General features: G+C 42.5%; 1 protein-coding gene across 12 annotated transcripts in view; it reads right to left on the reverse strand.

The window, feature by feature from the left end:
- CHERP (calcium homeostasis endoplasmic reticulum protein) overlaps nucleotides 1–26,538 on the reverse strand; it is an 89,727-nt gene that overhangs the window by 32,612 nt on the left and 30,577 nt on the right. For 5 of the 12 annotated variants that reach the window (XM_077475492.1, XM_077475487.1, XM_077475489.1 and 2 more), the window contains 8 exons: nucleotides 17,871–18,168; nucleotides 17,536–17,714; nucleotides 16,914–17,346; nucleotides 7,578–7,649; nucleotides 5,360–5,598; nucleotides 3,637–3,770; nucleotides 2,379–2,417; nucleotides 2,195–2,281 (listed from right to left, as the gene is read on the reverse strand). In XM_077475492.1, coding sequence (XP_077331618.1) covers nucleotides 2,195–2,281; nucleotides 2,379–2,417; nucleotides 3,637–3,770; nucleotides 5,360–5,598; nucleotides 7,578–7,649; nucleotides 16,914–17,346; nucleotides 17,536–17,714; nucleotides 17,871–18,168 — 1,481 coding nt within the window. The remainder of the gene's footprint in view (nucleotides 1–2,194; nucleotides 2,282–2,378; nucleotides 2,418–3,636; nucleotides 3,771–5,359; nucleotides 5,599–7,577; nucleotides 7,650–16,913; nucleotides 17,347–17,535; nucleotides 17,715–17,870; nucleotides 18,169–26,538) is intronic. The other 7 variants (XM_077475498.1, XM_077475499.1, XM_077475496.1 and 4 more) reach the window with 3 other exon arrangements.

Below are 26,538 nucleotides of genomic sequence, written 5' to 3' on the forward strand. Positions count from 1 at the left end.
GACTCGATGTTGAGATCAGGGCTCTGTGGGGGCTAAACCATCACTTCCAGGATTCCTTGTTCAGCTTTACGATGAAGACAGTCCTTAATGAGATTGGATGTATGTTTGGGGTCGTTGTCCTGCTGAAAAATAAATTTGGGGCCAATCACACGCCCCCTGATGGTATGGCATGATGGAGAAGTATCTGCCTGTATTTATCAGCATTGTGGACACCATTGATCCTGACCAAATCTGAAAATCTTTTAGCAAAAATGCAGTCCCAAACTTGCAAGGAACCTCCACCATGCTTCACTACGCTCTCCAGCCTTTCACGAACAAACTGCCTTCTGCTACAGCCAGATATTTCCAAATATGTTTAGACTCCTCAGTTCAGATGTTGGTTCACTCTGGCGAAAATGATTTGACAGCAGGTTTGGAAGCCAATGGTGTGCAGTTGAATGGGTGCCTGGTTTGGGTCTGGCTTTTGGAGGTGGAGGCATAGGAATAACTTAAGGAACTTCTCAACTTCCGAGGAGGAAGGCCGCATGAAATGCTTTTTTGGATGTCTGGGACTAGTGGGTACCGCAAAAAGGTTATTAGGGGTCTTGGGACCTCTAAGGGATGCTAGCCAGGTAGCGCCACCAGCCCTTCCATTTTTAAGCCAAAATTGCCTCTCTAAGCCTGGGAAAAATGACATTTGCTTGGGACTCCTCAGAGATAACATCATTCATCAAGGATTTTTTAGATCAGTCATCAGTTAATGCTTTTGAACCAGAAGGCCCAGACTGCACTAAAACTGCAGGCAGATCAGGTAATGATTCTGACGGGGAATGTGTGGAGGTACACTTATAGCCTCTGCAGTCAGTCTGCACACAAGGTTGCAGTTTGACCCATGAAACCTTGCCCAACTGTGAGGACATCCTACTGGAAAAGAACTGAGGAGTGGGCCATGCCTGAAGAATGCAAGGAAGACTCCAAGGACTGTAGGGACTCAAGCAGGGGACAATGTTCCAGGCCTCAAGAGGAGCACTGCAGGCTGCCCTGGAACTATTAGTTAATGTGATCTGGAGGGACTTGGTAGAATGGGACTGTCCCCCATGTGTCTGGGATCTGACATGTCAAGCTACAACGTAAGGACAACTTCCCTCTAGATATTAGGCAAAGCCTTGGTGCTCACAAGCCAGCTTCTGGAAGCAGGAGAGGTTCAGGCGGCTAAAGGTGACCCCAAGTCACTGTAGGTGACAGGAAAGACTAAACAAGTCTGAAAAGCATGTTTCTTGTGATTAGAAGCAGTAGCTGGTAGGTGCAACCTCATGCTGAATTGGTGGGATCAAGAGCACAGCATGTGCAGCACTCTGCCTTATGACGCAATACCCAATGGTTGCAATAAACAAAGCAGATCCTACTCACAAGTCAGTCTTCAGATACAGGGTCACACCAGATACTGTGCTAAAGCTCTGGAACTAGAAAGCGTTCAATGGCTAACAATACACAAAGATCTGGAAAGCACCAGTGTGGAGCCCAGTGCCCAAAGGTCACAATTCAGGCAACTGCCCAGACCGGTAATGACCTCCAAAGTTATTGCTAAGGGTATACACTCCAGATAGCTACTTAAAGTGGTTGTAAATCCTTACACTACCTGTAGCTATCCTGGATAGTTTATAAACCTATGCGGTTTAGGAGATACCCCTGTATCTGCATGTGCCAACATCATCGGCACATGCGCACTGAAGCAATGGCATGTACATGCCATTTGCTTCAGTAAGTGTGCCATTATCTGCGGTTCTGGCCAATCACGGTGCCGGGGCCGCGATACCCAGAAGTAACTCTGGGAGCGATGTGGGCCCGTTAGTGTAGCCCGTACATGTCAGCTATCAATAACCTTACATTTCTTATGATTACAGCATGACAAACAGTCAATTTGGTACCGTAATACTGTTTGTTGACCAATAACCCAATACAAAAACAGATACTGTAAAGAGCCTTATCCATGAAACCAGAATAAATAGGATACTTTGTTGAGAACCATCATAGCAATTCTTATTTTTTCATTTAATGTAAAATCTTTTATGGACGAATGAAGAAAAGTGAATTTAACACATTTCCATGTAACAAAAACATTTTATTTACGTGCAAAGGATATAAAAAGGAAAACACAGTTCCCCTTAGAGGTCTTAAAGTTCCATGAAAGACAGAAATAACCTATCCTCCTCACCTGCTCCTTTTGTCTTGGCCTTTTCGCCGGCGGGCCCTCATCTTTGCTCTGAAAAATTCATATAGGCCATTCTGCTCCCAGCCTTCACTGCACATGTAAAAAGGACACAGATAAAAAGGATTCAGATAAGCTGAATGAAACCTCAAGGAGATATTGCAGAAAAAAAAAAAAAAGTTTATACCACCTCCACAGGAACATATTATCTATGGCCCCCACTTTGTTACTGTGAAACAGAATGCAAACACAGTTGTAAAGATGAACTATAAATATTTTTTGGTCAAGTGCATTGAATTTGTTTATGTTTAAAAGTAATTCACATATAAACATTACTACTGGTTAAAGCAATGACAATGATTTGAGAACAGACATCCCAATTCTCCCGCATTTCTGCGGCTGCTCCCACACACCCGCAATCGCTTCACAATCTCCCAGGGAATGATCGGTGCAGCGGGGAACAGTTGTGAACACCGATCTAGTTTGCATAGATTTTTAGCCGACAGCCGCTTCTCCTCCTCCTCCTCTCATGGCTTTCAAAAAGCTATACAGGGAGATCGGTGTTCACAGCTGTCCCTCCCGCTGCACCGATCAATTCCCAGCCGTTTCCTGTGTGCTCCTCCCCAGCCCCTTCATGTCCTTCTCCGCCGCCGCCACCCCCCCCCCCCCCGTTCTCTGGCGCTCCTGTCCTCCCCTCCTCGTCCCCCGCCAGCTGCAGGGGGAACTGTCAGGAATTGGACACAGCAAGCGAGATCACGCCTGTGTCCTGTGATAACTGAGCAGAGCAAACCGTGTTTACTCTGCTCACTTTATGAATGAACAGGAGCCTCTGTCTCCTGTTCATTCATCTTCAATGCTGAGAAAGGGACTGGGGAATCTGTGTCCTCAGTCATTTTCTTTGCCTCAAAATGGGAGATGTTAGGGGTCTGTTTAGATCCCTGACATCTCACCAAAGGTTTCAACATGCACTACAGACACAGATTTAGCCATTGTAATATATAACGTCTTTATAAATAAAACCAAGTTTGATAAACACACAAACATTGTTTTTTGACAGACAGAAATGCAATTGCACACCGTCATCTGCTTGCCAGTCCACCGCGTACGGGTAAGCAAATACTCTGACAGGAAGACTCAATGAACTACACTGCACTCCCACAGCTCCCCGTGATAGTTCATTGAAAACTACAAGCCGACAGCCGCTAAGGATGTCGGGGCTTGTAGTTTATTCATACACACACAGGTGTGTGTGTGTGTGTGTGTGTGTGTGTGTGTGTGTGTGTGTGTGTGTGTCTTAGCAAATATAGAACCATATGAAACATCCTATATCTTAGCATAATATAAAATGGATATTTTATTGGCACTACTTGGCGCCATGTTACATGGTCTTAAAAAGGTGGACACAGTCTTACGCTTTAAAAGGGCATCTCAAATGCGTTAAAACTGACCTGTTGCGGGGTCTATCATGTGATGGAGGGCTATAAAATGCCTCAACAGCAGCTAAAAGTCTTTCACTAGGTGGCATTGGAGGAGGGAGGCGGATATCTTTGGGATCAAGAGGCTTGTACTCATGATCTTCAAGCTGCATAGGAAAAAAAAAAAAAGATATTACTAATAAAGTGTTATCACAAGGCAACAGACACATGAAGCTGAAATGCAATTTAAAATGTTCAGACACATTAGAATTACTTCAGTTCTCCAGATTGTCATTCAGGCCCCTAACCTGACTGAGATACAGGTTTAACCACTCCCCCCCCCCACCGTCCTGCGCAGAACAATTTTTAGCTTTCAGCTACGTCCCACTTTGAATGACAAATTGCGCCACTGTACCCAAACTACATTTTTTTTCATCATTTTCTTCCCAGAAATAAAGCTTTCTTTTGGTGGCATTTGATGACCTGTGGTTTTACATTTTTGCGCTATAAACAAAAAAAAAAGACCAAAATAAAAATAAAAATAAAACTGATGGGCACTGATAGGCAGCACTGGATAGGTAACACTGATGAGGAGATACTGACAGCCATTACTGAGTGGCACTTTGTTGAGGCACTGACAGGCATTATTGATGGGGCACCGATTGGCACTTTTTTGGGCAGACAGGCATTTATTATGAGGACAGGCTAGCAGCTGATGGCCACCTTTTGATGGGGACTGTGTTGATAATCAATGTGCTGATTATCAGCACAGACCCCGCCTCTGACAGGGAGAGCCAGATCGGCTCTCCCTGTCCACCAAGGAAAGCTGTTTACTGGCACTTCCTGATTCATGCGATGATCAGCTGTGATTGGTCACATCTGGTCATGTGGCAAGAAGCTCAAAGTTGCGGTGCGTCAGACTGACACACAGTACCTACAATCGCGTGCCTGCTGTGTTATCCTGCTCATGTTATATGGTGTCAGGTCAGGATATCACAACCACTTTGCCGCCGTCATTCTGCTATATGGCAGGTGGCAAGTGGTTACATAAGAAATGTATTCTGGAGTCACTAAACATAATAAACTAAAAACTTTAAAATGGGGGGGGGGGGGGGCAGGTTAATAATATAGCTATTAACTAAAGCTTTTAAGCATTGCTTAGTTATGTACTTTCGTCATCAGAATAAGAATGAGGACATAGCCACCAACCCACCAGCAAATATGAACTCTGTCTTCTCAAAATTTCTAGGGGAACACAAAGAACACAAGCATTCTTTTAAAAAAACTTTCCCCATGCTATCTGATATCCTTACCTGGTCCTGGAGTATAGACAAACAGGGCAGTTAGGCACAGAAAACCTGAGCCCTGTAGGGTCCCACTTGTGTTACACAAGTAGCCAAGTGGTATTAAAAAGACTGTAGTAGTCAAGCGGTTATTAAAAGACAAAAGGCCAAAAAAATAAATAAATAAAAAAAATTAGATGTCTGAGAACTGAGAAAAGCAATTACCCGTCTTAAGTGAAGTATACTAGCTTGGGGGGACAGTTCAGCTGTACCTATTCTACATCAATGTGAATTAAATTACTGCCCTAGAAAGCGTAAACAGTCCAGAACCTGGAGATAGCATCAGAAGGTTGTGAGCCAGATGTTTTGGTTGCTGACAGATTCCCTCTAAATCCATCTGATCCACTTATTTACCAGACAATCTGCTAGTGACAAGTTGCATCTGTAAACATACAAATGGTAATAGTACTAACCTTAACCAATGGCGCCATAAGTCCGGCAGGGAGGTCAAAGTAAGGAACATTCGGAACAAGACTGGGGTCATCATGGTTGACGTGTGGAGGCCCTGGTCTACGCATATGAGGTGGCTGACCATTAAACCCATGTGGTGGTGGGCCAAATTCTTGGTGTTGAGGACCTCCCCATGGAGGATGTTCATTCATGCCAGGATGTGGCATTCTGTGGCCTTGGTGATGGTGTGGTGGTCCCATATCTAAAGCGAACAGAAGAAAATAACAGGGAACGGTCAAAAGATATCAAACAAGAGTGCTTTACAATTACCAGCATAATGCATACAAATTACAATGACATCACTCCAAGTGTAAAAAAAAAAAAAAAAAAAAAACCTTTAACCACTTTAGCTCTGTTACCTGTACACCCCCTATAGACCAAGGCAATTTTTACATTTCCACTATGGGTCAGTTTATTTGACGAGAACTGCGTCATTACTCAAGATAAGACAATACGTGCACTTTTTTTGGGGGGTATAAGCTTTGACAATATTGTTTGAAATGCTTTATTTTCTATGGAAGCTATAGCCAGATTTATTTTTATTTTATTTTTTTAAATACTTTTCAGGATGTCAATTCAACCCACCAGGTATGAATACCTAGCAGAGAAAGCTGTCATGCCAGTAGAATTACTTTGAGGATTTTATCTCGAAGGTCCCTCTTACCAGATCCTCCATTTCAGTAACCTTTTTTAACCAAATTGAGATTGAAGGTGGTTGTGTGTTTCCAGAAAAGCAGGATAGAGCTTTTTCACTGCCATAAGGTGCAGAAGAACGAACCCCAGATCCCACGGTACGAAACAATCAGTGAATTTCTGGGCAATGGGACGTACCTCTGACCAAAAGAAGTGCAAAAACCAGAAGGACCAAAGAATGTGAAGAGCACCAATCTCCTTCCCCCCTTTCCCACAGCCAGCACACATTAGGACAGAGGGGAAACATTTTATTGATCCTGATGGGTGTGATATACCAGTATGTTAACAGTTTAAATCCTGATTATTGATAGCTAGAACTGATAGAATTTTACTTTAAATATAATTTTGCATAGTCTTATTATGCAGCACTGAAAGCACTAGCAAACAAAAACAGTGCAAGCTTGGTAAAACCCCTCCTTTGGTCAGCATGCCTTAGGTTTGTTGAAAAGCAGTTCCAATAGCATTGCATGGGCAAGGATCTGTGTCCCCCAGTGAACCTTAGTGTTCATTGAGGGAATCGATGGGTGGACAATGGCAAGAAAACACTAACAGGGCCACAAAAAAAAAAAAAAATTATATATATATATATCTCTATCTCAACACAACTGGAGACGGCCTGCCGGTTAAAGGGCCACTTGAAGGTACTATTGCCCAAACCTGGCATCAGAAGAGGCCTGGACATCCATAAAAAAAAAACTTGCAAAACGAACAATTGTGGTACATATACTTATAGCAGCAAGACTCGCTATATCCAGCGTATGGAAATCTAATGAAACTCCTAAATTAACAAATGCCATCACCAGACTCAATATCCAAGCACAATATGAATTGTTACTTGCATATAAAAAAACTATTCTACAACTAAACAAAAAAAAAAAAAAAAAAAACCTGGCAAGAATGGCTAAATAATCCGAGAGCCTCTAATTACCTAAAAAATTGTGAACTATAAAACATCACCATCTGAGAACAGTATTCTAAGAGCATGATCCAATATAACATATAAACCAGGTTTAACTCTTTTTTTTCCCTTGAAGGTTATAAGATCTTGAGAGTTGATCTCCGTCTACATTTAGGTCCCATTAAGGGTGGACGGAAATTGACTAACCAGAATATAGTCATTACCTTACATGTTTGTTTACGTCTTGTTCTTGTATGTTTAAATATCTAACCACAATAATGATACAATATGTTATTGAACTACCCTATTCTATAATTGTTGGAATTTATCAACAGTAAATTAAAAATGTAAAGTTGAAAAAAAATTAAAACTTGGGAAACGTGTGAACAGAACACCAGGTGGCAGTGTTGCAAATCTGGGAAGCAATTGCTTAATGCCAAAAAGCCCAAGAAGCAAACCTAGATCTAGTGTAGTAGAGTAGAGAGCACCTTGACAGGAAAAAAGGTGGAAACTGATTGTTGCATCAAGGTAAACAAAAAAAAAAAAACTTCCAGTTGCTGTTCCCAATCCCACCTTCCATAAATATTTACCAGAGTCCAACATCGATTCCGCACTGTGCCTGGCTTCAATTCTTCTCTCCCCTCTTTCGTCTCTCCCAGGCTCTATTTAGAAGGAAAAAAAAGAGCCTTTGCAATCACTTGAAGACAATAAGTTTAAATGATGATCATTTTGAGCCACAGAGAAGTGGTGAACGAGAAAAGCTAGCTGCCCTTTGCTGGGACATCAAGAATAACAAAGACAAAGTCAGTCTTTTTAATATAAGCAGTGGCTGCAATGTAGACTTGCAGTACACCCAGGCAAAGGAGGGAAGTCTCCCTCTGATGAACTGAAGCAAAGAGGGAGTGAAAAACAATGTTCTGGGTGAGGCAAAAAAATTACCTCAGGTAGGAAGTTCTGGGCCTCAACACCAAATTTTCAGTGTCCATGACCAAAAAAAGGGCTTTTTATAGGCTAAGGCCAACAGAAAGTGTTCTTTTAAAAAATTGGGCAACCAGCTCAGACAGTTTCCTCACAAAGATGAATGCAACAGGAGATGCAACCTTGTGAGTGAGGATTGAAAGGGAACATCTCCAATAGGTTTAAAGGGCGTTTTTTTTTTTAAAGCACGGAAAGAACCAGATTCAGTGCCAAAATCTGGTCAAATATTGATCCAGGCCCAATTTCAGAAAGGCCACAATTTCTGGGAAAAGTCTCTTGCCTTACATCAAGCAAAGCAAGCCTTCCATGTGTGATGGTGGACCTCGTGGAAAGTTGCCTTCAAAACTTTTAGCATCGTGTGAGTCACTGATTCAGAGATACCCCTGTCCCTCAGGAATAGGGCTTCAACAGCCATGCCGTTAAAGGCAGTGACTGTGAAACAGAATGGTAAACTGGTCCATTGGAACAGAAGATGGATGATCTGGAAGAGTCCTCGGAGCTTCTGCCAGAAGTCTATTTAGGGCAGCACAGTTGCTTATTGGTTAGCACCCCTACCTTGCAGCACTGGAGACATCAGTTTGAATTCTGGCTAGGATACTATTTGCATTGAGTTTGCATTGGCTCCTTATGTCTGCATGTGTGTCCTCCGTGAAAGAAATGCTGGTAGCTAGCACCTGCCTTAATTTGTCTTAGTATACATTTACATGCCGGATAGCTTGTACGATTCTTGATGGCAGGGACTGTGCTCTGTGTAAATTCATGACGCTATATACTGTACATGTCTGTAACAAATAAGTAGGTTATAGTACCACATTTGGCTCTGCCAGTTCAAAGTTTTGAGGCTCACATGACTGCCCACTGTCTTGTTCCCTGTGGACTAAACGAGCAAGGTGTTTTAGAGGAGGAAAAGGAACAAATAAGACTGTACTGGTCCCACTGAGCACCCACTGCTTCTGGCTGAGGAGACACACCTGCCTATCCTGTGGTTACGCTGAAAGTTTACATCTGGTATCCCTCACTTTGGTGTCAGGTGAATCGGGTCTAAAGAACGGACAAACTTTTTCCACAATGAAAAGATATTGTGTTGACTGGGACTGCCTTGAAGGAAGCCAACCTAATTCCCCAAATCGTCATGCAGAAATGAAGAGTTGGGTGATTACTGAACTGAAAAACCTGAGTATGGAGCGAAGAGTTAGGATCTTCTGAGGAAGAAAGACTGATGCTAAAACGAAAAATAAAAAAAAAGGACACAACACCCCAACCAGTAGATGGCGTCAGCAGTCAGAACCTCAGGGCTCTTTGAGACACCAACAAAAAAATGATCATTTCAAATGGTGCACAATATCACTAACTAAAGAGCTAAGCTCCTGGTACTTGGCCTGCACAGCCTTCTCACAAAGTGAGTCTTCAGAGCCACGGTCACACCTGGGGCTGCGCCATAGCTCTGAACCTGGAAATCACTCCATGGGGAACACACAGTACAGGCAGGTCTGGAAAATGCTACAACATAGTCTGAAAGTCACATTCCAGGCTAGCCCAGCAATGGTTTAGTCCAGCAGATTCCAGGTTCGGCCTCCAAAGTGAATGCTGAGGAAATAATGATCCAGAGAGTCAGTAGAGACCAGCTCAAGGAGCTAAAAAAAAAAAAAAAAAAAAAAAAATTAGATCATAGAAAAGTAGTCCATCCTCCTGAACACTGGAAAAAACACTAAGGCATACTGGGACCAAAGCCAGCAGTTTGTTTGTGCCCAAATCAGTGGTAGTATAACTTAAATCTTGTCTGCTGCATTTTTGGTCAGTTATAAAAAACAAAACAAAAACAAAACCCTACACACACCAAAAAAATGCACCTCCCCATAAAAATGCATTGAAAACGCAGCAAGAACACATCAATAACGCACCCTTGTTACCTTTTTGATGTGTTTTTTGAGCCATGACCTATGAAAAATACCATAAACACAGTAACATGGAGGTAAGATCACGATAAAATCACGGCAAAATAATGTGCATTTTCGAAGCCATTACGGGCCCCTTTTTCTCTATCAGTAAAATGCCAAACACCAATTTATCAATGCATCTTTACATCACCCCCAATCCCAGGAGCCAGAGCGGTCCCCTTTTGGATTATTCTAAGGACATTATAGACTTAAGGGGCTGACGGCATGGCCAGATCTAGGAAACTTACGTAAAGGGGGGGGGGGGTGACGCCGTAGACCCAGACGCAAAGATGGGGTATGACTCTAGGGGACCCTTATGTAAGGAGGGGTGACTGCGGGGAAGTTGATGTAAATGGGCGGAAGACTCTAGGGACCCTGCTTTTTTTGGGGGGGGGGGGGGGGCGATGACTCTGGTGTCCCTGATGAAAAGGGGCAAATGAGAATCCCAACGTAGGCGTGGGGCGCAACAGCACATGGGCGCATGTGTGTGCTATAACACCTCTTACAGAGATCATTTTTTCTACGTCCACCCTCATCTCCAGCAACCACGGCACCTCCTGCCAGTGCCGTCAACTATGATAATTGGTTGCTAGTAACGCCTGTCATCCAAGCAACCAACTCCAGACCTTCGATACAGTGCCCTGCCTCCCCACATTCTCATGTAGCTGCTGGCTCCACTAAGAATGGAAAGCAGTGAACTGTGTTGCAAGGTTGTAAAGAAACTCCCAAGACCCCGATTTAATGTTAGGTGAGGTGACCCTGGATGCCCTTACATTAAGGGGGGGTAGCGACTTTAGGGACCCTGATTTAAGGGGCAGTGACCGCTGGTGACCCTGGTGTGGCAAGAAACTTGTGTCCATGATGGGGGAGGGGGGGGGGCTATGGGAATATCAAAGTAAGTACCCCGGTATTTTCCAACCCTTTCCCCTGCTTGCCACCAAGTCGAGTGAGGGAATGATGGGCCCCCACTTGACTCCATGCCATTGGATGACGGCAACTACGTAAAAAGTCACTTCTGCCCAACAGCCTTAAAAATAAAAAATAAAAGAAAAGAAAAGGGGGGGGGGCCACAATTTTTTTGTTATTGCTTTGAAGGGCAAATGTGAGATATGTGGTATTTTCGACCCCAGATCTCACATTAAAGAAGTCCCGTCATGTTTTTTTCTATAACAAGGGATGTTTACATTCCTTGTATTAGGAATAAAAGTGATCCAAAATGTTATTTAATTCTTTAAATAAAGTAAAAGCTTGCACGCAGAAGTGAACGCATACGCAAGTTGCACCCACAAATGAAAAACGGTGTTCAAACCACATATAAGGTAATGCCGCGATCGTTAGAACGAGAGCAATACTTCTATAACAGGACCTCCTCTGTAACTCAAAACTGGTAATCTGTAGGAAGTTTTTAAACTTTGCTATGGAGATTTTTAGGTTCCAAAGGTTTGCCGCCATTCAACGAGTGGGCACAATTTTGAAGCATGACGTCTTGGGTAGCAATTTACTCGGCGTAATGTCATCTTTCACAATATAGTGTTCTTATTCAAAAAAGTAATTTTTTTCCAAAAAAAATAAAAAAAGGTGAACTGACACCACCCTCCTCACTTTCACAATCCCCACTGCAGATGTGTCAGAGCAGACCAAAGAGTATGAAAATGGATATAGTACAATGTCTGATGTGGATTGAGCTTTAAAGTGATTGTAAGGTGTTTTTTTTTTTTTTTTTTTTTAACAAACATAATATACTTGCCTTCTCTGTGCAGTTGATTTTGCAGAGCAGCCAGAATCCGCCTGTTCTTGGGTCCCTCTTTACTGCTCCTAGCCCCTCCCTCGAGCGTCCCTCAGCCAGCAGCTTGACCCCCCCCCCCCCAATTCGAGTCAGAGCTCCGTGTATCCATTCAGACACGGAGCCCTGACCTGGCCCCATCCCCCTCTCCCCTCATTGGCTGACTGACTTTGATTGACAGTCGCAGGAGCCAATGGTGCCGCTGCTCTGTCTGAGCCAATTAGGAGGAGTGTACTGGATGGCTGGATCGTGGACATTGCTGGAGAGAGAAGGAGATCAGGTAAGCAATTGGGGGGTGCTGCTACACACAGGTGGTTTGTTATCTTAATGCATAAAATGCATTAAGATAACAAACCTTCTGGCTTTACAAGCCCTTTAAAACATTTGTGTTTAGTTTAGCAAACAATGAAAGACTTTAAGCAACACTGTAGTAAAGACACCACATGACAAATTAACATTTGACACAAATAAAGTGGAAAAATTACTTTTTTTTTTTAATGAACAGGGAAGTATTTTAACTCCCTTTTTGGGAAAGAACAGTGCACAAGTTGAAAGCATTAAATGCTTACTTCCAAGGATGAGCTCAGGCAGGTTCGCAAGCCGCACGTGCCAAGCCCGCTAGGAAGTCACTCACTGCACAGCGCTAATCACAAGCAGTGAGTCATTTCCCGATCTCTGCAGCCGTACATCGGGACAACGTCTCACTGCTTGTGATTAGCGATGTGCAGCGCTGACTTCCTGGCGGGCTTGGCACGTGCGGCTTGTGAACACGTCTGAGCTCATCCTTACTTACTACACTTAAGGGCCTGTACACATCATAGCACTGCAGTGGCATTTATTCTGAATTGCATCCCAAAGACCTTGTCAGATGTGTTCAGTACACTGGCAAAAAAGCGCCATGCCCCTTTTTTTGGGGTTAGATAGTCCAGTCAAATGAACGTGCTGTCCTAATGCAACACATGTGCAGTGAGGCAGGACAGTGTGAATGGGTCCCTAGTGAATGGTTTCTAAAAACTGACAGCAAATAGAGAAAATGCCATGTCATGCACTCTTTGCCCATGAATACTTATTAAACTGCATGTATAGCCAAAACTTATTTTAAAGTTTTAGATATAGTAAAAAAAAAAAAAAAAAAAAAAAGTTAAGTTAACCACTTTCAGACCGGACCATTTTGCTGGTAAATGACCAGAGGTCTTTTTACACTTTGGCACTGCGCTGCTTTAACTGGTAATTGCGCGGTCATGCAATGTTGTACCCAAACAAAATTTGCGTCCTTTTCTTCCCACAAATAGAGCTTTCTTTTGATGGTATTTGATTGCCTCTGCGATTTTTATTTTTTGCGATATAAACGTAAAAAGACCGCAAATTTTGAAAAAAAATGATATTTTCTACTTTTTGTTATTAGAAAAATCCAATAAACTCAATTTTAGTCATACATTTAGGCCAAAATGTATTCAGCCACATGTCTTTGGTAAAAAAAAAGTCAATAATTGTATATTTATTGGTTTGCGCAAAAGTTGTCACATCTACAAACTAAGGTACGTTTTCTGGAATTTACGCAGCTTTTAGTTTACGACTGCCTATCTCATTTCTTGAGGTGCTAAAATGGCAGGGCAGTACAAAACCCCCCCAAATGACCCCATTTTGGAAAGTAGACCCCCTAAGGAAACTGATAAGAGGCATGTTGAGCCCATTGAATATTTTATTTTTTTGCCTCAAGCGATTGAATAATGACAAAAAAAAAAAATTTTTTTTTTTTTTTTTTACACAAAGTTGTCACTAAATGATATATTGCTCACACATGCTATGGGCGTATGTGAAATGACACCCCAAAATAAATTCTGCTGCTTCTCCTGAGTACGGGGATACCACATATGTGGGACTTTTTGGGAGCCTAGCCGCGTACGGGGCCCCGAAAACCAAGCACCGCCTTCAGGCTTTCTAAGGGCGTAAATTTTTGAGTTCACTTCTCACTACCTATTACAGTTTTGAAGGCCATAAAATGCCAAGATGGCACAAAACCCCCACAAATGACCCCATTTTAGAAAGTAGACACCCCAAGCTATTTGCTGAGAGGCATGTTGAGTCCATGTAATATTTTATATTTTGCCACAAGTTGCGGGAAAATTACAAACTTTTTTTTTTTTTTTTAACAAAGTTGTCACTAAATGATATATTGCTCATGCATGCCATGGGCATATGTGAAATGACACCCCAAAATAAATTCTGCTGCTTCTCCTGAGTACGGGGATACCACATATGTGGGACTTTTTGGGAGCCTAGCCGCGTACGGGGCCCCGAAAACCAAGCACCGCCTTCAGGCTTTCTAAGGGCGTAAATTTTTGAGTTCACTTCTCACTACCTATTACAGTTTTGAAGGCCATAAAATGCCAAGATGGCACAAAACCCCCACAAATGACCCCATTTTAGAAAGTAGACACCCCAAGCTATTTGCTGAGAGGCATGTTGAGTCCATGGAATATTTTATATTTTGCCACAAGTTGCGGGAAAATTACAAACTTTTTTTTTTTTTTTTTTTTTTCACAAAGTTGTCACTAAATGATATATTGCTCACGCATGCCATGGGCATATGTGAAATGACACCCCAAAATAAATTCTGCTGCTTCTCCTGAGTACGGGGATACCACATATGTGGGACTTTTTGGGAGCCTAGCCGCGTACGGGGCCCCGAAAACCAAGCACCGCCTTCAGGCTTTCTAAGGGCGTTACAGTTTTGAAGGCCATAAAATGCCAAGATGGCACAAACCCCCCCCAAATGACCCCATTTTGGAAAGTAGACACCCCTAAATTTAGGGGTACACTAGTGAGACTAGGTAATAAATGGCGGGTGCCCTGAAACTATAAAAAAAATAACTAACCAACCAGCGTCACCTGTAACAGTTATATGGTGATCACTGGTGAAAGGGTTAACTAGGGGGCAATTAGGGGGCTTTATGCGGTAGTATATGGGGGTCCCTGGCGCTATAAAAAGCTGCAGCGAACCTAAATACCTACCTGCCTAACTAGCGTCACCTGTGACACTAATACAGCGATCAGAAAAACGATCGCTTATTAGGCTGGGTTCACACTGGAGCGATGCGGGAACGCCACGAATGCGCGGCGGGTTCCCGCATCGCATGCCTCCCGGCGGCAGTTCACACTGCCCTATGCGAACTGCTGGGAGTGTCAGTGAAATGTTACTGACACCCCCAGATCAGTTCGCATATCGCAGTGCGATCTGCAAACTCGGATCGCATGGTGTGAACACCCATGCGATCCGATTCTGCTGCGGGCTAAAAAAAGGGTCCCGTGCGAATTTGCGGCGGGTGCGGCGAATGGCTGAACTCGAATCGCACAGAGATCGGATGTGATTTGCACTGCAGTGCGGTGCGAATCACATCCGTTCTCATAAACCGCTGCAATGTGAACCCAGCCTTAGTGACACTGGCGACGGGGGGTGATCACGGGGTTAAACCTTTATTGGGGGGGTTAGGGGGGTACCTTAGGGCAGTTAGGGTTAGCCCCCTTTAGTTCTAACAGTTATTAGTCACAAATGACACCCGCCGGGTGATCAGGGGGTTAAACCTTTATTAGGTAATAAATGGCGGGTGCCCTGAAACTATAAAAAAATAACTAACCAACCAGCGTCACCTGTAACAGTTATATGGTGATCACTGGTGAAAGGGTTAACTAGGGGGCAATCAGGGGGCTTTATGCGGTAGTATATGGGGGTCCCTGGCGCTATAAAAAGCTGCGGCGAACCTAAATACCTACCTGCCTAACTAGCGTCACCTGTGACACTAATACGGCGATCAGAAAAATTATCGCTTATTAGGCTGGGTTCACACTGGAGCGATGCGGGAACGCACGAATCCGCGGCGGGTTCCCGCATCGCATGCCTCCCGGCGGCAGTTCACACTGCCCTATGCGAACTGCTGGGAGTGTCAGTGAAATGTTACTGACACCCCCAGATCAGTTCGCATATCGCAGTGCGATCTGCAAACTCGGATCGCATGGTGTGAACACCCATGCGATCCGATTCTGCTGCGGGCCAAAAAAAGGGTCCCGTGCGAATTTGCGGCGGGTGTGGCGGGTGCGGCGAATGGCTGAACTCGAATCGCACAGAGATCGGATGTGATTTGCACTGCAGTGCGGTGCGAATCACATTCGTTCTCATAAACCGCTGCAATGTGAACCCAGCCTTAGTGACACTGGCGACGGGGGGTGATCACGGGGTTAAACCTTTATTGGGGGGGTTAGGGGGGTACATTAGAACTAAAGGGGGCTAACTCTAACTGCCCTAACAGTTATTACAGTCACAAATGACACCAATGCAAAAAAAAAAAAATAAAAAAAAAAATGACATTGGTGTCACTGTGACTGGGGGGCAGGGGTAATTGGGGGGGTGATCCGGGGGTAAAGGGGGGGTGTGAGTGTGCCTGGCATGTTCTACTGTGTGTGTAGAGTGTTGGTGCAACTCACCGATCCGCTCTCCTCCGTGTCGGAACGGAAAATACCGACACGGAGGAGAGAATACATCACTTCCTCTCCTGTGTTTACATTACAGGAGAGGAAGTGATGTCACCGGGGATTTCTATTCGTCGGGAGCGATCGCGAGGGGGTGGCCATGAATGAATGGCCGCCCCCTCGTCCCGGATCGCTCCCGGACGAAAACCGACCGCCGCAGGCACCGGGCGGGGGCCCGATCGGGCCCCCGACCCGCGGGAGGCAAGGGACGTACATGTATGTCCTTATGCCTGCCCGTGCCATTGTACCGACGTACATCGGCGTGCGGCGGTCGGCAACTGGTTAAACCCCCGTCAGTTTTTTTTTTTTTTTTTTTTTTGGTGGCTGTGTGGAATGGAAATTTGCCTTTAATCCCTGTCCCACAACAGAAAGTTACAGGAAATCGCCCAAAGTGAGGCGCCCATGAAACACGTGTCCTTATTAGATTTCCCTGCTCTCACCTTTGTCCCTTAGGGCAGCTCAAAAATTTGGGGATTTCTCTTCACCTTCTCTCTCATCAATGATTAATGATGAGGGAAAATTATTCCCATCAGGGACAAAAGACAGCAACTGCAAAAGAACTTCAGTTGTGTGTGTATAGGATGCTATAGAAAATACTGCAGGACAACGCGCAGTGGTCTCAAATGTTAACAGTTTTTGCCATCACGGTGCTTCCACAAACTAAAGCAGCAACAAGACAGAATAGCATTGTTAAGAATTACCTGAAGGGAAGTCTCCTTGGGGATAATCAAATCGGTGAGGAAAAGGTGGTCGCTCAAACGGGTGGCGTGGGGGAAAGTCATCCTGCATAAACCGTGGAGGAAAGCGATTGAAGTTGTGAGGGTGGGGTGGCTGGTTGAACTGAGGTGGATGTTGTTGATGAGGGGGAAAAGGCCCTCGAAAATGTGGAGGACGCTGCATGCGAAAAGGAGGGTCTCTCTGAGAACCACCCCATGGAGGCTGTTCATGCTGATTACTCCAAGGAGCATCAAACTGGTTATTCCACGGAGGTTCCCTCTGGCTGTTCCATGCTGGTTCTGGCTCATTGTTCCAGTTAGGATCACGATCACCCCACATACCTTCATGGCTATTATTCCAAGGAGGACAGTGTGGTGGGGGTGCCTGGTGATGAGGAAAAGGGGGTTGTTCACAGGGCTGTTGAATGAAGAAAAAAGGTAAAAAAGGTGAAATAGCTCAAACAAATACATTTCTTTTTAGAATATAAAAAAAAAATAAAAAAAAAAAAAAAAAAAACACCACACAAGAAAAAACTGGATCATTTTAGGAAACATACTAAGAAAATTTAAGAAATAGTTCAAATGAGACTGAATAGCTTGTGTGTACCTGCTGCTGGCCCCAGGGAGCCATAGGTTGGGGCTGGTCAAACCAAGGCGGTTTGTTAGGAGGCATCTGCTCATGAGGAGCTGGACCTCTAGCTGCAGCTGTGGCAGGATCCGGTACATTTCCAGGAGGGGGTTCAAATTCTGCCGGAGTGGGGATAGCAAGAGTAGGTTTCACTTCCTCTGTGATGAAAAGACAGCATTTAAAATGAAGGAAGGGTGAAGTTACATATTGTATATGAAATATAAATACCACTACATAGAGAAAAAAATAAAAATAAAAAAAAAAAGTGAAAAAGAAAATAAAAAGCACCCAAAAAATAAAAGAAAGTTGGTTACCTGGTGGGGGCACTTGAACTGGTGCAGGGGCAGGAGCGGGTGCAGGAGGCTCTGGAATTTGTTCCATCACTGGGATCTGGATCTGCTGTTGCTGCTGCTGTTGCTGCTGCTGCTGCTGCTGCTGTTGTTGTTGCTGCTGCTGCTGTTGTTGTTGTTGTTGCTGCTGCTGCTGCTGTTGTTGCTGCTGCTTCAAGCTAGCCGCAAATTCTTCATGTTGTGTTTTCAGGGTTTGGATCTGTTGCTGGAATGCCATAAGAATTGGCTGCACAACACCGGAATTCTCAGCCAGTAAAGCAGCCTAAATAAAAAAGGGAAAACAAGATAATAAGGTAATGGGCACGCAAAAACAGTGACATAAATCAGGACTTAACAAATTGGCTAAATAAGTAGAAGGATACTGACAGGTTGAATACACAAATGTATAGTGGACTGTAAAAGGAAAAAATGTTTATTACAAACAATAATAATCAAATGTCATACTTGCCTGCTCTGTGCAGTGGTTTTGCACAGAGCAGCCCTGATCCTCCTCTTCTTGGAGTTCAAAAGTAAGCTTATAAAAAAGGTAGGTAAGCACTGACTTTTTGCAGCCAAATATTAACTTAGGGGGAGAAGGAAAACCCCCACATTAGTCAAAATAAAAAAAGAGCTACAACAAGCATATAGCATACTTAGAGAAATAGGAATATCACCAAATATACAGTTCTTAGGGTGCAATATACTGGGAAGACCCAATGCTGATAAGATGAAAGTACTGATCTCTACCAAAAAAAATAAACAAAAAGGACAGTTCCAGAAACATAATTGAATATTACCACTATTGTAAAATGTGGTGTTGGTTTCTACCATCCCAAAGCAAGTGAAAAAAAAAAAAAGGGGCTCACCCTAGGAGTGGGACCTTAAAAGGCAACTTTGACCACCAACAATCAGTATAAAACGAATAGTTATTGTTGCATCTTAAAATAAATTGTCCACTGTTTAGACATAAAAATTTAAAAAAAGGTTACATGACCATTATAGAGATCTAGCATGTGAATACATTTCCACACAATATAGAAATGGTCTATAGTTTTACAATTTTTATGTCTAAATACAGTCGACAATTTATTATAAGATGTATCAAATATTAGATTTATACTGGATCATTGGTGGTGGAAGTTGCCTTTTCAAGTCCCACTCCTAGGGGGATCCTCTTTTTCAGTTCCAGAAACAATGCAGAAAGTCAGCTGTAGAACCACAGCCCCAAAAACACTCAGGAGTTGGCAAAGGCCCATTTTGTGCAACCTAGTCAGCGTGAAGCAACACTGGAGGAACAACTTCAGTTAGATAGTCCTGTCTTTGGAGGAGAGATCCAAGCTCTGACGTTTCTTTAAATTCCCACCAATTAATTTCAGCAAGCTGAAGGGCTGGTAGGGACAACTTATGCTGGGCATTTAAGTATCGAGTTGAAGAATCTGCAATAAGTGCAGAGTAATAGATATTTTAGTTTCAGCTAGGTTTCACATTTGTTTTTTGAGGGAATTAAGAGTTGGGTTGCTTAGGGACCCAAATTGTGTTTGGCCAGCGTATTGGAGTTAATAGTAAAACAAAAACATTTGGTGAAAGGTCAAAGTCTTCCTGTAGTTGTGAGGAGGATTTAAAACCCTGCATGGTATAAAAAAGGTGACACAAATATTTGACTCCTCTCCGCCTGTCAGGAAAATAAAGTAATTCAAGAAGAGAAGGGTTCGACCATAATGGATTATTTGGGGAGGATGGCAAGTGAACAGATGAAGTATGTTTTCCTGTCCAGAAGAAAAATTAGAGTTACTGGTAATGTCTTTTCCAGGAGTCTTTCAGGACAGCCACCTATGAGAGACCTTGGCTCCTCCCTTTTGAGGAAACACCGCCCAGCCTAGATTTAAAAGGCATGCTTCCTTGCCGACTCCTCAGTTCTGTAAGAGCAATTTCAGCCAGATGGGGAGACACAAGAACACATCATACACCATAAAATTACTTTTTTTGATGGTTCCCAAGTCAGGAACCCAAAAAGGGTGGGTACACGGTGCTGTTCTGAAAGATGCCTGGAAAAGACGTTACCACTAACTCCAATTTTCCCATAACATCTTGCAGGACAGCCACAGAAGATAAACGAGCACTTACTCTTAGAGTGGGACTATGGCTTAACGCTATATATATATATATATTATATGCTGCTGCTACTAAATGTCTTAGGCCTGGTTCTACACCTATGCACTTTCTGGTGATTTTTGCAGAAAGACACTACAGTTAAAACTTAACATGGTTTCCTATAAGATGAATGTGTCTATACTGTATTTTCTGGCGTATAAGACTACCTTTTACACTTAAAAAAAAAGCCCAAAAATCAGGGGTCGTCTTATACGCCGGGTATACAATGCTGCCCGATGGATGTCAGCCCCCAAATGTCTGCTAATACTGTATGTGGCTTCAGCTACAAACCGTATACGCCGTTGAGCCAATTCCGGCGAGCGATGTATTCTATTAATGAATACAGAGCCTGCTCGGATTGGAGTAACAACCTCTGTCAATCCAAGGAGGCTACATAGATTAGCCTGCTCGGATTGGCTTTGAGAGAGAGAGCGCGCGCGAGGGCTGATGATGCTACAGCCTCTGCCAATCCAAGCAGGCATATTCATTAAAATAATACACCGCTCACCATACTTCCCTGGGAGAATACATTCACTGATCTCCTACTACTATACATCCTGCTGTTTGCCTTTGAGGTCCCAGGCACCCAAGAGGGACAGGTAAATCTGGGACATATGACAGGGGGTTCATTAGATGCATTTTGGTGGACAATTCCCATAGAATGTAACCCAAAAGTGGTATAGGTTTGGTTAGTGAAAAAAATTCTACTTTCCAGAGTTGTGGCATTCAATAGATCTCTGTTTGTGTTATTATTGTTTGATTTACTTTATGACATATCACAGCTTGGCGGATGAGTAGTTGGCATTCTAGCTTTGTGTTTTTTAATGGTTCTAATGTTTTTTTTAAATTGTTGCCTCAGAAGGGGGGTAGTCTTATACCGCGAGTATTGCCCAAAACCAATGTTTTCATTTGAAAAATAGGGGGTCGTCTTATACGCCGGCAAATACGGTACTTTTTTTTCAGCCACTGCATATTTGGAAAGGGCTTTTTCATTGCAAAACAGTGCTTTATTTGGTTCAGTAGACTTCAATGGAGAAGCTGCAGAAAAGCATGTAGTGTGTTTTTACAGCAATTTGCATTTTTTTTTAAGCTGCCCAACAACAAATTGGCCCAAAAAAAAATAATAATAATAAAATCGCAAATGCAAAAAGCAGTGTAGAAACAGATCAAAAGCAAGCTGCATAGGTGTGAACTGAGCCTTATGAGGGCCATACACGTATCGATTTTCGGACGAAAATATTCATAAGAAAAATCTTTGTACATTCGCTGAATGAAAGAATGTCATTTGAAAATTTCACTTGCTTTTAACATGCTCATCCTCCCTAGACATACTTGCTCCTCTTTCTGCACGCAGAACCAGACCCCATCTGCCACAACCCTGGCAAACAGACGACATCAGAAGTCTCAAGAGACACGGCCGTGCTCTTGAGCGAGCATGGCTTAAATCTAAATCCCTGCAAGACTTTACAACTCCTGCCTCTACACTGCTAGACAAACCTATTACAAACACTCATCAAAACCTCGCCAACTCTTTTCTACACTTAATTCCTTACTTCAGCACCCCCCAACACACACACTTGCTTAAAGCTCAACAGATTAACAACCATTTCAAAAAGCAAAAATCCACAAATCGCAAGGAGATATCCATCATTCAAATTCCTCCCCTATCCAACACCATACTCAATACTCTCCTCCTTTTGTCCAGTTACCACAGATGAAGTTGATAAACTCCTCTCCAAGGCCAACCTCACTACCTGTCCCCTGGACCCTGTCCCTTCTCAATTACTGCGACCACCTTCCCACTCTATCCTAAACTCCCTAACCCACATCTTCAACCTCTCCCTCTCCTCCGGCACATTTCCTTCCCTGCTCAAACATGCACTGGTTATCCCCTTACTCAAAAAAACCCTCACTAGACCCCACTTGTTTGAATAACTTAAGACCCATCTCCCTGCTCCAGTTTGCCTCCAATCTGTCTTTGGGCCTCTCCTATTCTCACTCTATACCTCTTCCCTGGGCCAGCTGATAACCTCCCATGGCTTCCAATACCACCTCTATGCCGACGACACACCCAGATCTATATCTCCACTCCTCAACTCACCCCCTTTATCTCCTCACGGATCTCGAACTTACTGAATGACATATCGGTATGGATGTCACACCACTTCCTCAAACTCAATCTTTCTAAAACTGAGCTTGTTATATTTCCTCCTTCACCCTTCCTCTCCGAGCCACCCCATCAAATCATTCTCTGCCGCTATTACCTTTTGTACCACCCCCTCTCTTTAGCATGTAAGCTCTACGAGCTGGGCCCTCCTGTACCTTTTGTATTGAACTGTACTTCAATTGTGTTGTCCTCCCTATACATTGTAAAGCGCTGCATAAACTGTTGGCGCTATATAAATTGTGTATAGTAATAACATTCAGTTTTAAAATGAATGTAATTTCTGAACGAAAACCACATACACTCTCTGAAAATTCCTTTGACCAAGAAGTTTTCTATTCTGCTCCTTCGAATTTTACTATCACTGTGGTTGAATAGAATGTCAATTTGACCACATTAACGATTAGAAAAATCAAACAAACGTTCTTAAAATTAAATTTTTTTTTGAAGGAGGACATTGTTTTTGTATGGCCACATTATAATATTATGCAGTTCTGTCTGAAAATAAGCAAAAGTCTTTAATTTTTTTTTTCTTTCTTTAAAATAAAAAATTTGATCGAGTCTGATATTTACCAGATTCAACCACTAATAGTATGTACGTTATCGCTCCAAGAAAATCTAAGCAGAATTTCTTCACCTTCTACAGGTCCAATTTTACCCATTGATGTCAATCTCATGACTGCTTCTTTGAGTGCTGGTATCCACTAAACCTGCAGGAACGCTTGGCTTGATCGGCCACTGGAGGTGTCAGGAGGATTTAAAGGCCCTGGCTGGGTATTGGCCACAAGCTCTCCTAGCTTGTGTAGCTGGTAAGCCTTCAATCTATGTGGTTGTGGATTCACAGTGTCCTTCGTTTGTTGAAGATTTCTCCCAGGGTGCCCTTAAATCCCCTATTCCCTGTTGTGAGGTTCCATGGAAGAGACTTACATTTATTTAATGTTTAACTTTTTCAATTGATTTTATTTTTAGTCTTTACATTTCACGTTTATTTCATTTATTCGTGTGTTGAATTGGTCGCTTGTGTTTATTCAGAAAGCCATATTTGTGAGTTACTTCACTGGACTAGATTTACAATTTTTTTTGGTTCTTTTTGTAGGTTATGTTTTAGTTACCAATCTGTGTGTTTATTTGATTATCATTTACTTCGTAGATCATATACTTTCTATGGATTATATATTTTGCTCCCTAACCATATAGTAGTTGGTTAATTATATTTAAGAATAAATAATTTTTTTTTAAACTATACACCACACTTTAAGGTTATTATCCGATTAATCGAAACAATAAATCGGCCAACGAATCGCTTATGAAAATAATCATTAGTTGCAGCCCTAGTTAGAGAGCATTTGTGCCTGGTGAGTTTGCATTCTTTAGGTAAGGTGAAGGCAAGACAATGCGAGGATTTCTCAACTGTTCTTTGCAACAACTGAATATTGGACATTTACCATATTGTCACTTTATTAAATCGGACATTGTTTGAATTACACTTTATATATTCACTATTTCTTTTGTTTAATATATTGTTCACGGGTGTCATGTTAAAACTTTGGAGTGCTGCACTTTCTTTTTACATATAGAAAAACGTGTTTCTGTATATCTACACTGATTGCATGCTGCTCTTCATATATAGATCAAATAGCGCTGACATATATAACATTTCAGATGTTATTTTGATCTCCCCAATGGAAACCCACACAAAGAATGCTGTTTAGTTGCAGATGGAAATTGGCCTGGAAAACAGACAGCACTGCATGCTTTGTAAACAAAGTCTAAATATTTTAAATATTTGGCCCTTTAGGGCTCTTTCACTGTCAGTTTTTTCAGGCAGACCTGAACGGATGCTCCATGTACATCTATGGAGCGACGGATGTCAGCAGCGACATGTCCTCTGATATCCACTCCACTAAATCCAGACAGATTTAAACCTTAATTTTCCATCTGTCTGGCAGATCGGAGGAAAACAGACATGCGGATCCATTTACATCCGATCCCCCATAGAGGGGAGCGGGGCTGACAGGTCCGTCCCTGCACAGTGAGCAGAGAACGGACTTGTCAACCGCCGGCTCAGCGGGGATCAACGGAGCACATTATATATTTGGGGTGATTTGATTGCCACCTGAGGGCCCTGCAATCATACAAATCTTTACATGCAACACTGTAGGCAAATTACATTTCTATAATTTTTTTTTTTTTTTTTACAAAAATAGAGCCTTCTTTTGGTGGTATTTAATCACCACTTGTTTTTTTATTTCTTGTTAAAATAGACGGAAAAAGGCTAGAAATTTAGAAAACAACATTTTTCTTAATTTCAGTTATAAAATTTTGAAAATAAATAATTGTTGTTAAAAAAAAATTTAGGCCAAGATATATTCTGCTACATTTCTTTGGTGAAATGAACCACTGGGCACTTAAACACCCTTAATAACCAGACCAATTTTCAGCTTTCGGTGCTCTCACATTTTGAATGACAATTACTCAGTAATGCAACACTGGACCTATATGAAATTTTTGTCCTTTTTTTCACACAAATAGAGCTTTCTTTTGGTGGTATTTAATCACCGCTCGGTTTTTTATGCTAAAAAAAAAAAAAATGAGTTTTTCTTCGTGTTTGTTATGAAATTTAGCAGATTAGTCATTTTTCTTCATAAATTTTGGCCAAAATTTATACTACTACATATCTTTGGTAAAAATAAGTACAAATTGGTGGATATTATTTGGTCTTTGTGAAAGTTATAGAGTCCACAAGCTATGGTGCCAATATCTGAAAATTGATCACACCTGAAGTACTGACGGTCTATTTCAATTCTTGAGACCCCAACATTCCAGAAAAGTACAAATACCCCCCAAATGACCCCTTTTTGGAAAGAAGACATTAGAAGGTATTTAGTAAGAGGCATGAGTTTTTTGAAGTTGTCCTTTTTTCCCACAATTCTTTGCAAATCAAGATTTTTGTAACTTTTTTTGTTTTGTTTTTTCCCACAAAATTGTCATATTATCAGTTTATTTCTCACACACAGCATATGCATACCACAAATGACACCCCAAAACACATTCTGCTATTACTCCCGAGTACGGCGATACCACGTGTGAGACTTTTACACCGTGTGGCCACATACAGAGGCCCAACATGCAGGGAGCGCCATCAGGCGTTCTGGAGCATCCAGGCCAATTCTGACATTTCTCCCCTACATGTAAAAATCACCATTTATTTGCTAGAAAATTACATAGAATCCCAAAACATTGTATATGTTTTTTTTTTTAGCAAACACCCTGGAGAATACAATGGTGGTCGTTGCAACTTTTTATCTCGCACGGTATTTGCGCAGAAATTTTTCAAATGCTTTTTTTTGGGGGAAAAAACTATTTTGTGCTAAAAAAAAAAAAAAAAAAAAACACAGTAAAGTTAGCACAATTTTTGCATAATGTGAAAGATGAAGTTACGCCGAGTAAATAGATACCCAACATGTCACTCTTCAAAATTGCACACGCTCGTGGAATGGCGCCAAAACGTCGCTACTTAAAAATCCCCATAGGCGAGACGCTTTAAATTTTTTTTACTGGTTACATGTTTTGACTTACAGAGGACGTCTAGGGCTAATTGCTCTTGCTCTAACGTTCACAGCGATACCTCACGTGTGTGGTTTGAACACCGTTTTCATATGTGGGCGGGACTTACGTATGCGTTCGCTTCTGCATGCGAGCACATGGGGACAGGGGCACTTTAAAAAAAAAAAAAAAAAAAAATTCTTATTGTTCATTTTACTTTATTTAGTTTGACATTTTTTTCCCCAAAAATACATTTTTTTATCACTTTTATTCCTATTACAAGGAATGTAAACATCTCTTGTAATAGGAATATGGCATGACAGGTCCTCTTTACAGTGAGATATGGGGTCAATAAGACCCCACATCTCACCTCTAAGCTGGGAAGCCTGAAAAAAAAAAAAAAAAAAAAAAAAAAAAGGATTCTAGCTTTGATCGTATTGGCGAGTCGGTAGAAGCACCGGAGGGCGGCGGGAGGGGTGGGGGGGGGGGATGTCTATGGCTGGGTATTGCAGGGTATCACCGAGTATTGGCTGGAATTGTACTGCAGAATATTGGCGGGTACTGCAGAGTATTGGCGGGCATTGCAGAGTATTGGCAGGGAATTGAGGGGTTAAATTTCGGTGAGCAGCGATGTGGGCACTGCAACCCACAGCGCTGCTGACACCGATCTCTTCCCCCTCTGCTGTACGGATCGGACCCAGCGGTCACGGATGCTCTCGAGTGCACGCCCCAGGGGGCTCGCGAGAGCGGAATTCTGGGAGGACGTCATATGACGGCCTCCCAGAGTTAAAC

The sequence above is a fragment of the Lithobates pipiens genome, unplaced genomic scaffold (genome assembly GCF_037356315.1).
Source record: "Lithobates pipiens isolate NorthernLeopardFrog02 unplaced genomic scaffold, aLitPip1_a1.2 Scaffold_13, whole genome shotgun sequence".
NCBI classification, from domain to species: domain Eukaryota; kingdom Metazoa; phylum Chordata; class Amphibia; order Anura; family Ranidae; genus Lithobates; species Lithobates pipiens.